At 43.6% G+C, this 18,592-nt stretch overlaps 1 protein-coding gene and 2 long non-coding RNA genes across 3 annotated transcripts in view; 1 reads left to right on the forward strand and 2 right to left on the reverse strand.

Moving 5' to 3' along the window:
* Positions 1-2,267: 2,267 nt before the first annotated feature.
* Positions 2,268-18,592, reverse strand: part of LOC142793090 (uncharacterized) — an 87,980-nt gene continuing 71,655 nt past the window's right edge. Inside the window, exon 2 of the long non-coding RNA XR_012891435.1 lies at positions 2,268-3,313. This is a non-coding gene — a long non-coding RNA (uncharacterized LOC142793090). The remainder of the gene's footprint in view (positions 3,314-18,592) is intronic.
* LOC142793086 (uncharacterized) lies at positions 15,541-17,078 on the forward strand. Its single transcript, XM_075885733.1, has 3 exons — positions 15,541-16,044; positions 16,197-16,298; positions 16,768-17,078. The coding sequence occupies exons 1-3, from the start codon at positions 15,639-15,641 to the stop codon at positions 16,962-16,964; spliced, it is 705 nt and encodes a 234-aa protein (XP_075741848.1). The 5' UTR covers positions 15,541-15,638; the 3' UTR covers positions 16,965-17,078.
* LOC142793087 (uncharacterized) lies at positions 16,702-17,706 on the reverse strand. Its single transcript, XR_012891434.1, has 2 exons — positions 17,074-17,706; positions 16,702-16,966 (listed from the first exon to the last, which is right to left on the reverse strand). It is a non-coding gene; the product is annotated as an uncharacterized LOC142793087 (long non-coding RNA).

Raw genomic sequence — 18,592 nt, forward strand, 5'->3', positions numbered from 1 at the left:
GCATTATTGAATTCGCATTTCACTAGTATGTCATGTGACATCACAAACTGTATTGCAACACCTCTGTGGATGTAGTGTGCATTGTTTAACTTTCATGATCCCATGCAGACAATTGTATGGAAGTCTGCGGAAATGGTTAGTGCAATGCTCTACTGTGTTCTGCTACCTGTATATTTGAAAACACATATTATTGATCCGAAAGTTACTCAGTGAATCTTGCTATAATACACCTCATGTATATGACAAGCTGCAGCGGAAATCGGTTTGCATGTTCACCTTTGTTCATGCCATTAAGGCATTCGTGTCTGTGTAAATTGCCAGTACAGTGTGTTGCTAGGCCATTCATCGTATGTTTCAAAGCACGCATGTTCATGTTGAAAAAAATGTAACGGTGAGTCTTCCTCTGGTACCTGTTGTTCAGGCAATGATCAAGCAATGTTCTGCATTCAATGTCACATGCTGCAATTTTCTTCGTAGTTTTATTGTTTACTGACAAATGAAGTGTCTTGGTGTGGTTTGCGTGTCTTTGCAACAGCCCAGGAAATGCTTGTTTATTCATAGGTGCCTGCTATGAAAATGTTGCCAGAAATTGTAACGAAGTAACAAGAATAAATATTTGTAGTCAACATTGTGCCTCCTTGTTCCTTGCAACATTCCAGTGTCCTGATTTACATAGGATGTTGAAATAGTGCCGTTGTACGTAGCTCAGTGCATCTATTGATGCATCAGCGCCCTATTTTTGCCCTTTGCAGAACAAACGCCCTTCCAGTGTTCTTGTGTTGACGCTTCTTGCGTCCCCTCAATTGAGCGTGCACTTCCACGCTTAATAATTTCATAACCGCTCATTCTATATTTGCGTATGTGTATCAGTTATCATCCCTACCAGTTACAGGTGTCGCCTAAGGTTCCTATTTAAGCAACTTTGTTTTATCTAGGCGCCTTAGCCGTACCCATCTGCAGTTCTTTTTTCACAATTTCCACCAGAATAGCAGCATTCGACACTTCGTCTGTCATCTCTAGCTGTCTGTTAACGTTACAGTAACATTTTTTACTTTATTGTTCTTCGGGGGCTGCTCAACTACTTGTCAAGCTTTTGGTTTGCTTTGAAATTAGCCCCGCATGTTACCCCAGCTACATTGTACTTTGAATATCACGGGAAACAGCTGAACACTGCACAGCTGCTTAAAGTATTAACCAAAAAGTGGACACATACCATTGTGGAAAAAGGTTGGTTTAGCTATGGGGCTGTCTCTAAGATTATATTCACAAAATGGTAATAAGTTCTCAAGAAATTACACTGGAATGCTAAATATTATTGTTCCACTGCAGACAGGGCTGGGCAGCAAGATCTAAGGTCCCTAGTTAAAACAAGGAACCTTGGAAAGATCCTTCCATCGCTTTCTAAGGGGTGGCATAGGGTGGGGGTGCATGCTGGAGGTGAGGTGAGGGCGAAGTGCTGGTCGGTGCTTCTGACTGAAATTGCAGCCCGTACTGGCTCGGGTGCACTCTGTAAAGTATTCAGGTGTGCGGGAATGTAGCCACTCCAGCCACTCTGTTGAACGAGTTCACAATGACGGTTACAAACGGCACAATCCCGTGCACAACAGAGAAGCGCTAGTGGTGCGCCAGCATTTGGTTAACATGCGGGAAGACCAGTGCTACAGCGAGTTTGCTGGAAAGGCCGCGCTCACTATCACGCTTTTTTAATGCCCATTGTTCGGTATTCCAGCACATTTCTGCTACTTGCCGCTGATGGTGGGGCGACGACATCGTCGCAAAGTTCATCACTTCGGGACAGTGAATGCGGCGATGAGTCACAAAGGGTACAACGTGCGTGTCTGTGGGCATCACTCACAAACGTCTCTGTACGCGCACGCTGTAGTGTCACTACGTGCCGGGACACCCCACTCGTAGAACCCTAACTTGTTGTTAAGTTGCGTGCACCCGCATTGCGGTGCTGCAGTCTCTTTCATAGTCACCCAGCTAATATAACATGCACCACGATTACCTGGCGTCCTGATTGCGAAAGTGGACGTATTTTTTCAAAAAAAGCTGTGATCGCAGTGCTGCTAGTCAAGCGTTCGTTCCAGACTGGCCGCAATTTTTCCCTGTGTGCTCACAAGCGGCTATGATCACTCGTCACAACGTCACAACAAAGTGCTGCCCTGTGGTAAGTCAGGGTCACAGGATGCAGCAAGAAGAACGTTAACTGTGCCACATCACATACACGAGCAAAACACATTCGGAGAACTGGACTAACTACGACGTACGATGCGAGACACCATGGCTAATGGTGTGAAATATAGAACTTGCACAATGTTGCCAGTTGGGTAACACACATCCCGCTTCTTATGTTGTACCGGTTATTTTCAACTAAGTAACCTTTTATCCTAGGTCTCATTTACTTCTCATTTGGTATAATTGTTTCTATCCGCCGTAGTAACTGAACACAAACGTTCCCTTTTTTATGCAGGCTTTGACCCTTCTTGGGGGCGCTTCAGGCAAATAAGCGAGGAGGAAAAGGGAGGGTGTCGCTACCTTGAAAACTTTTTTTATCTAGGGACCTTAGGAGGACAAGGTCTGTGGCGCCATCTACCTTGAGCTCGGCAAAATTTCTCTTTCCCGCTCGGAAAAAACATGGCGGCAATCAGCGCCAGCACGTGTTATGCGAGACGGCCAGGTAAGTCACTTTATCGTTAATCTTAACGCTTTTCATTTTAAAGAAGTGCAACGGCGTGCAAAGGTTTAATGCCTGGAGAACACGTTGACACCGTTTAGAGAAAACCATCGACTTTATTGGGACCTTCGCAGCTTACTAAGTTTAGTGTCCTCACAAAGGGACATTGGGTTCATGTGCGTGTTTATATTGAAGTCAGATGGCCGACTAGCACATTCTTTTTTATGAAAGTTTACCAGTGAAAATTCAAGTCTAGCTTCACGTTGCTTTGTAATTTCAGGCTTATCCACCAAGAAGGCAGACGAAGTATTGCAATCAATTTGCGACCGGGAAACTTCCGGTATTTCGGACTCCGAGAATGAAGACGACGTTGACGTTTTATGACAAGACAAGGTGTTATGACAAGGCGGGAAAGATGTTCTACAAATGTTCTGACAATTTGTGACAACTCGGAATGCCGCCTCGAGGCATCACACTGTAAAAGAGTTAGAAAAATCTTGCGCATATATAACGACTCTCAGAACTTTGGTTCCAAAGAACTGCTGCTGCAGAATTCCGTAGTGGAGAACAGGTTGAAAAATTACTGCGGGAGGGGAGAGGGCGCTTGCTCGGTCGTCGGCACACATTCGAGATCTCCTGTAAAGTAAAAAGGGGCGCTTGCTCTGTATTTTCCAGTGCCCACTCGCGATTAAGTTGGAATTGAGGCACTAGCGTGTGCTTTTTTTCATAGCATTCCCAGGGCTGCACGAGAGGCCCATTGAATGTGACTACCCGTACAACCAAGGAACGCTCGCCACCAATTCAGCTGCTCTATCTGCGAGTGTTCTCTTCACACTGTTTTAACTGTGCGATACTTTACAGTAAAAATCCACACCTATTTTCATATTTTTGTTTCAACCAATTTTGCTTAAATATCTGCAGTTTGAACAAAGTGGACACTTATTAGAGTTTCTTAGAGAGTTTATGCTTTGAATTGCAACCCGAGTCGTGCAGTGAAGTTCATGCATGCACAGCTTACTCACCGCCACCTTTATTTAGGAGTGGAAAGATAGGCTGCTGCTTGAATTGTACAGAAAAATAAAAAAGGAGGTGGGGTAATTTGCCATGTCTGTTACAGGTAGGTGTACTTGCAACCAAGCACCTCGAAGAAGGATAAGTGACAGTGGCGGAAATGAATCTGCACTCCAGCCAAGTGCACAGCGAGCTAAGTCAGAAACATTATTGAAATGAACCACAAGATAAGCATTTTAAAAACTGCTAATAAAGTATTGTCTTGGCTTCATCCAACATGTGGTCGTTTACATAATTCCTTTATTTTTCCTGCATGAAAAACCTCAAGCTGAGCATTCCATTGTTAATACTAGCTCATATGTTTGCAGGTGCTTATTTTGCTGCAATCTTGGATAGGATATTTAGTAAAAGTGCTCAGTGGCAATATTGTTTATCTGCTCCCTCGTTTGGCTTTAAGATGCACTTGTCTTTAATTGCAGAGAATTCATATTGATCTTTGAGGCATGTAGTAAATAATAAGCAACTTTTTCTGGCAAGGTTACCTTATTTCCGGTGATATGTGAGGTTTATTATCCCCAAACCACCATATGATTATAACAGACGCATGGCTTTACATTTTCTTGTCTGTGACTTTTACTAAACATTTCTATTTCTCTTGAACATTATTTCTTTAACAGTATAGCTACATGACTGCTGCACAATTATATAGAATTTAGTTTGCCTAATGAAGACGAAGAAATTTTGTTGATTTGCAAAAGGTGTGTGTATGGACCAACACGAAAACATAACCAACTGTTTCAAACACCCTCCCATGCAGTAAATATTCCCTGGTGAACTTCTCTTCTGGTTGTCTTCTGGTTTGAACAAATGTGAAAAAAAAAAAGGTGATGGCAATAGGGAAGGCCTTGAAAAATCATGTTGCTAAATAACGCCATAAATTCTGTGGTGAACCACAAATTCACATAAAAAAAAACTGGGAGCAGAATTTCACAAGCACTGTACATCTATACTGGTTTAGAGAAGAATTAATAAAATTAAGTTCGAGGATTTCATGTTGTAAAACTAAAATCTGGTTACCAGATGCACTGTTTCGAGATAAAGCTTAATAATTTTGACCTCATAATCTCTCTGAGTGCGTGGAACTAGGGAACTAGTACATATTACAACTATTTTAATGCGACTCCTGAGGTTCGGAATCAATCCTGTGATCTCGTGCAGAACTGCACGCAGTGGCGGATCCAGAAGGGGGGGCGCTAGAGGCGATCGCCCCCACCCCAAAGCCTGTCAGTGCTTCCTCCCCCTCTCTTTAGTGCTTACCGTCCACCTGTTATCACCAATTAAAACAAATGACTGAGATTCCTTTAAGCACACATTAATAGTATTTATGCCATGATAGAGTTTTTACGCTAGAAAAAAAAAACTAAAAAGTAATGACCATGCACCTCTCTCCGGTGTTACATTAAACAACCCTCCTTGCCCCGCCGCGGTAGTCTAGTGGCTAAGGTACTCGGCTGCTGACCCGCAGGTCGCAGGTTCAAATCCCGGCTGCGGTGGCTGCATTTCCGATGAAGGCCGAAATGTTGTAGGCCCGTGTGCTCAGATTTTGGTGCACGTTAAAGAACCCAAAGTGGTCGAAATTTCCGGAGCCCTCCTCTACGGCGTCTCTCATATTCATATGGAGGTTTTGGGATGTTAAACACCACATATCAATCAATAAAGCAACCACCCCTTTCCCTAAAATGATTGGCTGAATCCACCCCTGACTGCACGGCACCATTTCCCTTTACCTTAGGGTCAGAATAGAGATACAGACTTTCTTTCTTTTAATGCACTACTTCATATTTAAATAAAGACAGCCGTATTTACACTGATGATTTTTAAAGCTACATGAGTAGACCAAAAAAGCATTTATATGGGACCAATGGTATAGCTTCCTGTAAAAACAAACAGTATTGCTCATATGCTCTACAGCAGAATGCTGAAGAACGTCACTGCCTTAAACAACAGCTTAAAAAGAAACATCTTCCTGGGGAATGGGAAATGTGACATATTAATCTCTTTTGGCATCTAGCATCAAACACTATGCTAAGCCGGAGTGAAATATGACAAAGACAGGCAATAATAATACGACACTGACGGGTTGTTCAAATGTCTATAATGAAATGCACAGGCATAAAGAAGAGGATAAATATGGTGCTACTATATGTACATGCAACAAAGTGGAACCTCAATACTAATTACTTAAATTCAATTAGTTTTATGACTATGGAGCTCACCAGCAATGTTTTTACTGAATGATGCTACCCTCTTCATGAGATACAATAAAACACCACATTTGAATTATGTAAGTTTTCTGTTTACTAAGTTGAGGCATTTGTGATTAGATCATTTGTGATGTGTTTGACAATCTGTGCAAATGCATGACAATTGAAACAGCACCTGTTCAATCGGAGCAAAAATATCATATTTATTACAGTGAAGTTCAATATCTTATGACACCATCCTGACACGCTAAAGAAAATTCCAATAATTTGTGACAATCTTGACTTCAGACGTATTTGAATTTCGAGACATTTAATGTTCAGGTATTAGCAGTTTGTTATAAAACGGATAGGAAAGAAGCTATATAAAGAGTAAAAAAAGAGCTTAGTATAACATTGTTTGGAGGCCAGCAAAAGAGCTTAAGACCTAGAAAGACAGTTAACTTTCCTTGGTGTTAGCAAAGGGCGTTAAAACTCTATTGCCAAAGACTAGCAAAGGCTTTTTTTAATCACAATCAAGAGAAGCCTTGCCTTGATTTTTCTGCTAAGAAAGCATTCTCTTTTTGACCACCAAAGCCTCCTCAGGGGGTGTTATAGCATCTGAAGATCATAAGTACTTTTACCTCCACAACTAACTCTAACCAGACAACCATTCTAGTTGAAATTTATGGCTGCAAGAGGTAAATCGAACTCTTTTATTATGCTTTTAACGGAGAGCAATGTAGGTTCCTTCTGCTTCGCTGTGCATGAGCCTGCAATCGCAGAAACTTACACAAGTACAAAAGATCTGTACATGGTGATAGACTTCCAATAGTGCTGTGATCAAGTGCTCCCAGCTTTTATTTAACTGCAAATAACTTGCTTAAAGTGCCGCAGCTGTTGTTTCGTACCTATTGGCCACATGTTTTCGACAAATGCTATTACCCTGTGCTATAATTAGTAGGCATGGAGTACCAATTGGGGTGCTTTTTAAAAACTAATGGACCAGCTGTTGTCGATCGTCTCAGCATGTTTTCACAACCAAAAGTTTACACAGACAAATGTTGCAACAATAGAATTTATTATGCATTAAATATGCCAAGCAGTGGTATTTGAGTTGCAGTTGAAAATTGCAATATGGTAGTGCATGAACAAAGTGTCAAGGCCCTCCATTGCCCTGGCCCTTTTATTATTGTATGGCATGTGATCTTTTATTAAATAATTTGCATTATGAAGTAGTAAAAAGCAACAAGACTATAACAGATATTTCTTGCCCAAAATACATTACTGCTAGATCATGAAAAGAAGGTGCACTGACCGAAATACGCCGCGCTTAACTGCACTGTGGAATGCACCATAATATTAACGTTATCGTGTGCCATAAATATATCAAACAACACCTTCGCATACAATCAACCCCTATACATAGCCTTCATAGCGTACGAGAGGGTGTTTGACTCAGTCAAGACATAAGCAGTAATGCAGGCACTACTGAATCAGGGCATCAAAGAATGCTACATAAACATACTGGAAAAAATCTACAGAGGATGCGCAGCCACCATAAAGAAAGCGGCAGAATCCCAATAAAAAAGGGCGTAAGGCAGGGAGATACAATCTCTCTAGTGCTATTCATCTCGTGTTTACAGGAGGTCTTCAGGACCCTAGCTTGGGAAGAGTTAGGAATAAGAGTTAATGGATAGTATCTTAATAACCTGTGATTCGCTGATGACATTGCCTCGATGAGTAACTCAGGAGATGAATTACAGCTCACGATTACAGAACTGAACGTGGAAAGCAGAAAAATAGGTCTGAAAATGAATGTGCACAAAACTAAAGTAATGTGCTAAAGTCTCGGCAAAAAACAGCACTTTTCCGATAGGTAGAGAGAAGCTGGAAGTTGTAAAGGAATATGTCTACTTAGGAAAGGTAGTAACCGCGAAGCCGAACCATGAGAGCGAAGTGACTAGAAGAATAAAGATGAGGTTGACCACATTCAGCAAGCATTCTCTAATCATGAATGGTAATTGGCCACTAACCCTCAAGAAGAAGGTATATAACAACTGCATCTTGCCAGTATTTACCTACGGAGCTGAAACTTGGAGGCTTACAAACAGGGTTGAGCTTAAATTAAGGATGACCCATTGAGCGAAGGAAAGGAAAATGATAGGTATAACGTTAAAAGACAAGAAGAGAGCAGAGTGGGTCAGTGAACAAACCAGGGTTCAGGATATCATAGTTGTAATCAAGAAGAAGGAATGGACATGAGCTGGGCACATTGCACGTGGGCAAGATAACCGCTCGTCATTATAAGGGTAACTGACTGGATTCCGAGAGAAGGCAAATGCACGAAGGGGAAGCAGATAGTTAGGTATGTCAATGAGATTAAAAAGTTTGCAGGTATAACATGGACACAAAAAGCACAAGACAGGGTTGATTGGCAAATCATGGGAGATGCCTTTGCCCTGCAGTGGGCGTAGTCAGGCTGATAATGATGACTCCTTCAATGTACGACGAGGTTTAGATTTAGGTGTTAAGCAAAAAGTGAGCCTGCGAAATTGCACTGAAGGCAAAGCACTCACTTTTTATGCAGATCGCAATTTACAGGTGACCACTTCACACGCTAATCATACAATATATGTATAATGCGGTGGTCCACTGCGGCTCATGTCAGCAGAGCCTTAACAACACAATTTGCCAAAAGCGTGAGCGATAAGCTTATTTGCAGCTTATTTACAGTATTCACTAAAGCGCGTCAGCGCACCGCGCATTCTGAACTAACATCCAGACAGAACAGTCAGCACTCACGCATCACCATATTCGCAAGGAATAATATCGCAATAATACAAACCGCCGCACAACACTGATATAGAGGAAGCGCTGAACACATAACACAGCCAGCAGCGCTTTTACATACCCCCACTGCTCCAGCCAGCGCAGGCGCACCGCTAGTGAATAAAGTGCCTAGAGATGTTCACGAAATTTGGTACCTAGGCAACGAGCAGTTGTGAGAAAAGCACCTAGCGCGAGGCTACTCTTATTAGTTCGCGCCATGGCTCGCCATGGCGCTATAGTCACCTGACTGGTTTAAAAGACTGTAAAAAGCTCAGAATCCGGGTGGGTTTGAAAATGGACCCAAGTGTAGAAGCTGATAAAGAAGAGGCTGACGCGAAGTGTAGGCAAGGGGAGGTCGAGGAAAAAATGAAGAAAATGATGGTTGTCTAGAGTGAACTGCAGATGAGAATCACCGAGCTGAAGACTGCGTTGGCGACAGAGCAAGAGAAAACGAGGGCAATGGGAGAAAGGCTGAAGACCGCCGAGGAAGCACTAGCCAGGTTGAACAAAGGAGCGGCCCACAGAGAGAACAGTAGGGAACCGGCAACCAGAATGGCGGAGAAGAAAGAGCAAGCAAGTTTGGAAAAAACAGGTTCAGCCAGTTCAATTGTCGCAAGGCCCAGCTTCAGCGAAGTACTGGTGGGGCTGGGAGGGGACAAAGCAGCTGGCGTCACAGGTGCAAGTAACGCCCGGTGCAGGACGCTCCAGCTGAAAAGTCACAGCATGAGATAATCGCCGGGGATTTGAATTTAAATCTATGCACAGAAGCAATCAAAGAGAGGGTAAGGGGTGACGAGAGAGTTGTAGTAGGGGCGTTCTCAGGACGCAAGCTGGAAGCAGTCATGAGGCAAGCGAGCGCAAAACTCAAAACTACAGCTTATAGACGAAACCTCGTGATGATTTCAGGCGGTTTAAACAATGTCTTAAATGAAGATACAGCAGGACTAGCAACCACACTGGCAAAAAGGGTCGATGACATGCGCACCACTTCTCCTCAGGTACAGGTAGTGATATGCACGATACCGGAGGTACCGGTGCGTAACAGCAACCTGCAAAGAGCGGTTGTCAACGCAAACCAAGAGATGTGGCGGATGAGTGGTGAGGCTTTGAGGTGGTGGAAATAAACAGAGAGGTGCATAAGTGGGGTGGTTTTCGAAGAGACAGAATTCACTTCGACGGGCGGCTAGGTCATGAGGTGGGTTGGGGACTTGCAGGACGCGCAGTAGCTTTTTTGGGGGGCACGCGAGCCCTTCCGGATGCAGGATAGCTAGTAATGAGGAAAACAACCAGGGATACTCTTTGACAGGTGGTATGGACAGATACCTTTCCAAAGTGGCACCAGTATCTAAGATAGATAAAGTCTGAGGCAGAAATAGACGTAGCCACGAGCGCCGAGCCAATTCAGATATGGGGTATATTAACTTGCAGGGTGGAAGGAACAGACTGAAATGGGAAGAGATAGAAGAACAGCTAAGAGAGGAGAGGCCGATGGTGTACGCTTTTCTAGAAACACATCTTAGAGACATGGAACGACCTCCTAACAATCCGGACTACGCGTGGGAATATTGTAATAGAACAGAAGGCAGCAGAAAGGGGGTTGGTATTGGGTTGGTATAGATGGGTATACAGACCCGACAGGCAAAATGATGATGGATATGTGTGAAAGGCATGATTTGATCATTTGAAACAGTACCGAGAAATGTGAAGGGCAAATAACATGGGAGGTAGGAAGGCTGCAGTCGACGATAGATTACGCACTGATGTCACATAGGATGTATGATAAGCTCAGGGGAATGCACATAGATGAAGGTCGCTCCAGAAGTCTGGGTAGTGATCACAAATATATCAAGCTAAGTTTTGTAAGACCAGTGAAAGTGGGAAGGAGACAAGATGAGCAACTACAGGAAAATTTTTATTCAGAAAGGCAAATAGAAATAGCTACTAAACAAATTGACAAAGTAATCACTCAGGATAATAAAACAGTGTGGACATACACGAATCTAATTAGACTACTTGAGCTAGAGCTTGCTAAGGCACGGGACAAGTCACGCCGGAAAAGAAGAAACAAACTCAAAGGTTGGTGGGATGAGGAAGTTGAGAGAGCCATAGCAAAACGTCAGGAAGCCTCTAGGGAACACAGACATGCTAAGCAGCGGGATGAACCGACAGTTGATGTTGAAAGAAAATGGGAAATTTTTCTCAGCTGTAGAAGGGATGCATCCCTGCTGATCAATGAAAAGATTAGAAGAAAGGAAGCTCAGTGGCTGGCAGAAGTACATAGAAAAGATAGAAAGACAACTGAGAAATTTCGGAACCATCTAAATTCCCTAAGAAATGAGACGATTTTTTGAGCAGAGGTTTATGACTACAGCTCAAAGTGCTAGGCTAGAAGGGGACGAAGCTATTGAATATATAAGAACAAGGGCGACAGAAAAACTTCAACAAAGAAGTGCTTTATGCACCACAATAGACAAGGATGAATCAAATGGCGCAATGGTTCCAATTTCACAACAAGAGTGGGAAAGGGCTGAAAAGAGGGTTCCTAGTAGTACATCAACAGGCCCACATGGCATTCCAATTATGCTAATAAAGACATTAGGTCCGAAGTCAAGGCCGACTTCGAAAAAGGCAGTGAGAAAAAGAATAATTGATGGTGAAGTCCCCGATGAATGGAAACTCAGCATGATGAGCGTGATCTATAAAGGAAAGGGTGACAAAACTGACATAAACAACTACAGTCCTATAACAGTGACATCAGTGGTCTACAGGCTGGCGGTGCAGATTATAAAGCAAAGACTGCAGTCATGGATAGAAGATGAGAGGGTGCTGGGGGAACTGCAGAATGGGTTTCGGGAACACAGGAGGTTGGAATACAATCTGTTCTCACTGACGCAGTGCATCGAAATAGCAGAAAAGGAACACAGGCCCATGTGATTAGCATTTTTGGATATCAAGGGAGCGTACGATAGCGCGGTTCAAGAGGAACTGTGCGGAATACTGGACACACTAGGCGTGGGAAATGAAGTCACTAATCTTTTAAAGGGTATTTATAATAATAACAAGGTAGTTATAAAGTGGGAAAAAGAGGTATCCAAGCCTGCAGAGATAAAAGGGGAGCTTAGACAGGGGTGTCCTCTGTCGCCCTTATTATTCATGATGTACTTACAAGGATTAGAGGCCAAGTTAGAGTAAAGTCGACTGGGCTTCAACCTCTCTTTCATCAAACAAGGAAAACTCATTGAAGAGGCACTACTAGCATTGATGTATGCAGATGATATAGTGCTAACGGCCGACAACAACGAAGATTTGCAGAGATTGACGGACATCTGCGGTAATGAGGGAGATAGGTGAGATTTCAGATTCGGTAAGGAAAAATCAGCAGTCATGATTGTTAATGAAAATAAAGGTTGCGAGCTTGGGATACAGGAAGTCACGCTAGAGATAACAGATAAATGCAAATATCTGGGTGTATGGAGAAGCAATGGGACTGAGGACCTAAGGGAACACGAAATATACGCGATGACTAAAGGTAACAGGAATGCAGTGGTAATGAAAAATAGGGCACTGTGGAATTACAATAGGTATGATGTTGTGAGAGGAATATGGAAAGGGGTCATGGTTCCTGGGCTGATGTTCGGCAATGCGGTCTTGTGCATGAGATCAAAGTTCAAGCAAGATTAGAAATTAAGCAATGTGGAATAGATAGGCTTGGTTTAGGAGCTAACGGGACACCGAAACAGGGAGTACAAGGTGATATGGGGTGGACATCATTTGAGGGCAGGGAAGCTCGCAGCAAGATAAAATTAGAGAAGCGATTGAGAGAAATTGGGGAGGTGCATTGGGCTAGGAAGGTTTCAGCTACTTGTACATGAAGAATGTCGGTACAAAATGGAGGAAGCGAACCAGACAATTGAATGGTAAATACTTAGAAAACAGCAAGAGGCCAAACCAAAAAGAATTATCAGTTAAGAAGAAGGTGAAGGAAGCTGAGACCGATATATGGAGAATTGGCATGAATAAAAAGTCCGCACTAGAGATCTATCGAACATTTAAGGAGCAAATTGCCAAGGAAAGGATCTATGATAAGACTCGGGGTAGTTCTCTACTGTTTAAGGCCAGGACGGGAGTGTTGCGAACCAAGACATATCGGGCCAAATAAGAAGAGGTAGACAGAGTATGCAGTGCATCTAGAGAGGAGGAGGAAACTGCTGAACACTTGTTAATGTTCTGTAAAGGGCAACACCCTATAGTTCAGGATGATGACGCGGAGTTTTTTAAAGCACTGGGGTTTAGGGACAGAAGGGAAAAATAGACTTTAAGCGTGTAGAAATAACTAGAAGAAGGTTATCGGACTGGTGGCTAAAGTCAAGGCACGAGTGAAAATTAAACCCTTCACTGCAAAGTACCAGTCGTCAACTTCACTATTTAAAGGAAAAAAAAGATAAATCTAGTGGTTAGTTCACTAAGTATTACGACTAGGTGGCGTTAGCCGCCGCCCGATCTAAGGGGTACAGCCATATCAATCCATGCATCCACGTCACCCAAGGCGGTGATGCGCTGCACAGAGACGGCAATCAACCACGCGCGCGGCTAATGTGAAACATTTATAATATTTTTTTTTGCTCGTGCATGGCCTAAAATGGCGACTGAGAAAATATGTTAATTAGCTTCTGGAGAACAGGATACCTACGCAGGTGTGCGACTGAACTGAAATATCATCAGGTAATTCAAAAGATGCCGAAAGTGAGCGTGTGACAGCACTGAAACATTTTGTTAATGAGACGTGGTAGAAGAGTGTAACGATAAACTCAGTTGTGAGCCATTGCTTGCAACACTTTCCAAGGCGAACCAACATTTCTTTAAGCACTAATCTGTAAATAAAGCCCATTATTCAAAACGTATACTCAGACGAATCACGAGCGGTATCTGGATGAAGTTCTTTTATTTTCTGCACACACGTCATACAACGAATTTCCGAGTAGTGACTCGCTATCTGTTTACAACAATGCATTCTCAATAATATGTCGCCCGCCCTTTTTCATCCCCAAGAAAAAATGTTTTATATTTCACAAGCGCCTCACAGAACATTGGCCTGCAAGCCTAGGTGATGCGCCTGAGCTTCAGGTAATTCCTCTTTTCTGATGCTTGCTCCTTTTGGAGTACCTTTGTGTAAAAACGCAAATAGGTGAGCAAAAAAAACTTGTTTACTTGATTGGCGAGGCTCGGACCATGTTGTGCGCAGCCCAGTGTGACATTTTTTTTCTTTTTTCAAGCAGGAAACAAGCTTTTGCAAGCTGTCACTGTGAAGCTATCAAGCTATCACTGTGTAGCTAAACCACTTTGAAAAAGTGATTTCAAAGGCGTCTACAAATGCGAACAGCTTCTCCGAAAGGCCTACCCATAGGCGCCTGCACGAGAGGGGCAAAAGCGGCTGGCCACCTGAGAGGGGGGCGCTAAATCTGCTGTTCTATACATTGACTAGGCAGCGGGGCACTCTTTAGTTATCTAAAAGGGGTCGTAAAATGTGCCTCATACACTGATTCAATAGGAAAGAGGCGCCCTGAAATAAACCTCCGCCCCCCCCCCCCCCGGCAGGCGCGCCTATGGGTCTACCGGTCCCTTTCAATGCGGACAATTTCGCCAATCAGCCCTTTTCAGGGCTTTCCAGGGCTTCAAGAATAAAGGGAAATGTAGTCCCCCCTTTTTTTATTTTGTCAATTCCTTTTTTTTTTCTTCTCCACGACCTCGTGATCGAGATCGGCCATCAACACCATGCATAGCACCTCATCTAAAGCAGCTGGAGTAAAGCAACCCCCCCGACAGACTGGCCCCGGCCAACACCACCTAGAACTAGGAGAAGGCCCGCGCATGTCCCCCACGTCACCACAGCGAGATCTGCAAGCCCGACGACGCGAGCAGAGAGGGCGCACGGCGCGCACGGGAACTAGTGCAGCTCGGCTTGGCTTTCGGCTGTGGCTAGTACGGAATCCATCTGCCAGCATGCGCGTTGTGGGTAGAAAACTGTTTATTGAATGTGGCAGCCACAAGGTGTTTTTTTGATGCAGAAAATAAGGAAAATTTATATGTGTTTTCATTTACATCATGGTCTATTCATGCGGCGCAGTACTGGTTATAAAAATTGCGATATACTGCAGGCTTGAATACATAAGAGCACCAATGCTAGCGGTATCAGCCTAAGCATCTGGCAACGCAGACACGATTTCCAGTGCTGCAGTATGGTGGCTAGAAGGGCAGTGTGACGGTCGCCATATGCACGCCGTGGAAGAGAGGCGCACAAAACGCGATGACATTTTTTACGCCGCTAGGGGCGCGGCGGTCGTCGGGAGCGCGCGAGATCTTCGCCGCTACAGCCATTGCTACAGCTGCTACAGCCACGTGTGTTTGGCACTGTGAGCAAACTTCCGCACGTGCAACTGTTTTTGTGTGACTCCTGGACGTGCACCATGTGAATGATTGCGGATAGCGACACACTATTACCATGCCAGCGAAAGCAGGTACGTGTTTTGTACCCGGTTGTAAAAGTGGGTACAAGTCGTGTCCGGCAAGGGTGTCGTCGTTTCGAGCTCCCAAGGATGCATTGAAACGGGAGCAGTGGGCCCGTAATGTAAAACGGGGCGATAAGGAACTAACCAACGACTGCGTCGTTTGTGAACGTCACTTCGAGGCTACGTTTATACGGAGGACTTATCGTCATGTTATCAATGGTGAGGTGGTTGAAATTCCACGCGATCTTGCAAAATCAGCAATCACGACAGAAACACGGCGTTTCAGTTAAACGCCTTGTAAGGCACGCCAACACTCGCCGCCGTCTGGTAGCTGCTCAACGAAAGCTGCTGAACGTGCAGAGGGAACTCGACATGATGAAGTCTGCCAATGAGCAAATTGGAGATGAGGCACTGAATGAACGCATTAAAAAGTTGCCTCAGAAACAACAGATGGCAATTATGGCATGCTTCAGTGCAGCTAAAAGAAAATCGACATGTGGCATGCTGTATGAGAAGAATTGGATCCTAGAGTGCGTGCTGCTTCGCATGAGGAGTCCGAAGCTCTATGAGCACCTTCGGAAGCAGAAAATTCTTGTCCTGCCAAGCCGAACTTGTCTACAGCGTTATGTGCGCAATTTCAAAAGTGGCTTCGGATTTAATGACACTGTGTTTAAGGCACTTAGTGCGAAGACTGAAAGCATGGATGTCTGCAGCCGACATGGTGGCATCATTTTCGATGAACTGAAGCTGTCTGAGCAGTTTGGTGTCAACCAAGCAGGTATGTAGTGCCTACGTTTCTCTACACCCTACACGATTTAAATATGAAAATAATTATTTGATGCGAAAATCACACTCCCTATTTTCAGTAACAGCGCATATGCCAAATAAGTCTGTTATCGTGTTAACTACAAGTTTTTGTCATTTTTTTAGGGTTTGTTGAAGGATTTGTTGACCTGGGCAGCTTTACAGCAGACGAGCAAAGATCCACGCCAGCAGACCATGGGATGGTGATGCTTTTTCAACCCTTTCAGGGTGAGTAGTTCTGTGTAGTATCTTTCCTGTGCATTCCGTATGATGTGTGAGGCACCAGTTTAACCAAGTTGGAAACCGTAGTACAAAACATGTCTTCGCACTAACTAAAACATATGAAGACATTAAAACAAATGCATCTGTGAAGTGCGTACTTTTGTGTACAACCACGTCAAACAGAGCAACTGTACGGCTTGTCATTTTTGTTTTCAAGTTTGTGAGCAAAAGTGTGCCATATTCTGGAAATGAGAATTCCTTATTGTTATTTTTTGCAACATAAAGCTCAAATATTAGCTGATTGTCACCTTTTTAATGTATTCTGCCTCAACTTCTCAAAAAATTATTGTTTTTTTTTTCTAGAAAATTGTGCAAAAATTTCAATTTTTGAATTTTTCACATGCGCCTCTAAGGGGTTCAATGTATCGTATTTATTCACGCTTGTTGGCTCTGCTTTTATTTGTTTGTTCTGCAGGGGACTGGACACAGATACTAGGTGTGTTTTCCTCAAAAGGAAATATCAAGGCAGACATGCTTTCCAAGCTGCTTCTTGAGGCGATTCTTTTGGCAGAAAAAGCCGGTCTCTTCGTGGACTTCGTGTCGTGTGACGGGGCTACTTGGAATCGCAGCATGTGGAAGTCATTTGGAATCGGTGGTATGATACTTTGTTGAACCTGTAATTTGGAGCACTGAAGTCAGCAGTATTGCAGGGCTAACTGTGTTGAAATAACATTTGCTGGTCCTTGTGCTTAGGAATTTCAACAATCTCATACATACGTACTTTTTTTTCAGCACACTCGGGTGGCATCACGTGCAAGGTGTCACATCCTGTAGACTCTTCAAGAGAGCTGCACTTCTGTTCCGATTTTCCTCATCTAGTGAAGTGCATCCGCAACACGTTTGTCAGCACTGGGTTCACGACTCCGGATGGGCGTGCATGCATTGAAGATATAGAGGTAGCATGGGCCAAAGACAACAGCTCTTTAACACTTAAAGCGATGCCCCATGTAACAAAAGCACATATTCGACCAAACTCCTTTGAAAAGATGAAAGTAAATTTAGCTTTCACGCTTTTCAGTGAGGAAGTTCTGAAAGGTATGTTTCTGTACAGATCGGATGTACCAGAGTTCTCCAGCTCAGTGTCCGCGACTGAACAACTTGTGAGACGCCTCAGTCGGCTAATATCAATCATGACGTCAAGGTGTCCAAAGCGAGGACTTAGACCGTCATCACAAGATGTTGCTGAGCTTGAGGCTTTTCTTGTCTTCTTAGACGCATGGGAAGAAGCTTCCAAAAAATGTGGAGGTGGCTTCATGAGCAAAGGTACTGCTGAGGGTATGAGAGTTACAATACGCAGTACACTCTCACTTCTGCAGTATTTAACGTCGTCAGTGGCGTTTAAATACTTGCTGACATCAAGATTAAGTCAAGACAAGTTGGAAAACTTATTCGGTATAATAAGACAGTATTCGGGTACAAATGACCACCCAAGCCCGGGGCAGTTTCTTATAACTGTAAATTGTCTCAGTTTCTACAATCTTGCGCGACCACCAAAGTCTGGAAACTCCCCGGCACAGGTTGTGAACGCTCTACTGGACACGACGTCTTCAGCAGGTGCAAGTAACAGTGCCGTTTTCGGATTAAGAGAGATTATTGAGGACATGCTCGAGGCTGGAGATATAGATGGTGCTGGCGATGCCATTCAGTCTGCTTTTAGAAGCGACCACAGCAGCTATGTGGTAGAGAAAAGTGACAGCCGTTTGGTTTACTACCTGTCTGGTTATGTAGCTAGAAAGTTCAGGACCAAAAATTCTTGTGGCACATGTGCATCAAAGCTAGCCATGAAAAAACAGGATGTAGCAGAAAGTGCAGACAATGAATTCACCAAACATTTTGATCGAGGGGGTTTGTTATATCCTGGGGATGACTTGGCCATCCTTGTGGCAACATTAGAAGAAGCATTTACTTTTTTTTTCTCTACCGAGAAGCTGCAGGCATTCAGTATTCATGATTTCATGTCATTTCTGAGTACCATTAAACTTCATCAAGTTGGCTGTGCTAATCATGGCAAAGAACTAACTGCAAAAATTGTGCAGTTTTTTGTGCTCACGGGCCTGCACTTTTATACAAAATCGCTGAATAAAGACCGATCTGTCCAGCGGCAAAAACAGAAACACCTCAAGTTGCGAAGGTGCCAGTAAATTTTGTGAGTACTTTCCCTTAGAATTCTCAGCTGTGCTGATTGATTTGTTTTAGTGCATTTTTTCGCACTGTGTTGGAACTGATGCATGAGCATGTCA

The sequence above is a fragment of the Rhipicephalus microplus genome, unplaced genomic scaffold (assembly GCF_043290135.1).
Source record: "Rhipicephalus microplus isolate Deutch F79 unplaced genomic scaffold, USDA_Rmic scaffold_274, whole genome shotgun sequence".
In the NCBI taxonomy this organism is placed as follows: Eukaryota; Metazoa; Arthropoda; class Arachnida; order Ixodida; family Ixodidae; genus Rhipicephalus; species Rhipicephalus microplus.

Excerpts from the sequence above, each read along its gene's own strand:
- LOC142793086 (XM_075885733.1), top strand. The coding sequence starts at position 15,639 with ATGATGAAGTCTGCCAATGAGCAAATTGGAGATGAGGCACTGAATGAA. Across the intron at positions 16,045-16,196 it reads GTTTGGTGTCAACCAAGCAG|GGTTTGTTGAAGGATTTGTT; the intron begins GTATGTAGTGCC and ends TCATTTTTTTAG. Across the intron at positions 16,299-16,767 it reads GCTTTTTCAACCCTTTCAGG|GGGACTGGACACAGATACTA; the intron begins GTGAGTAGTTCT and ends TTTGTTCTGCAG.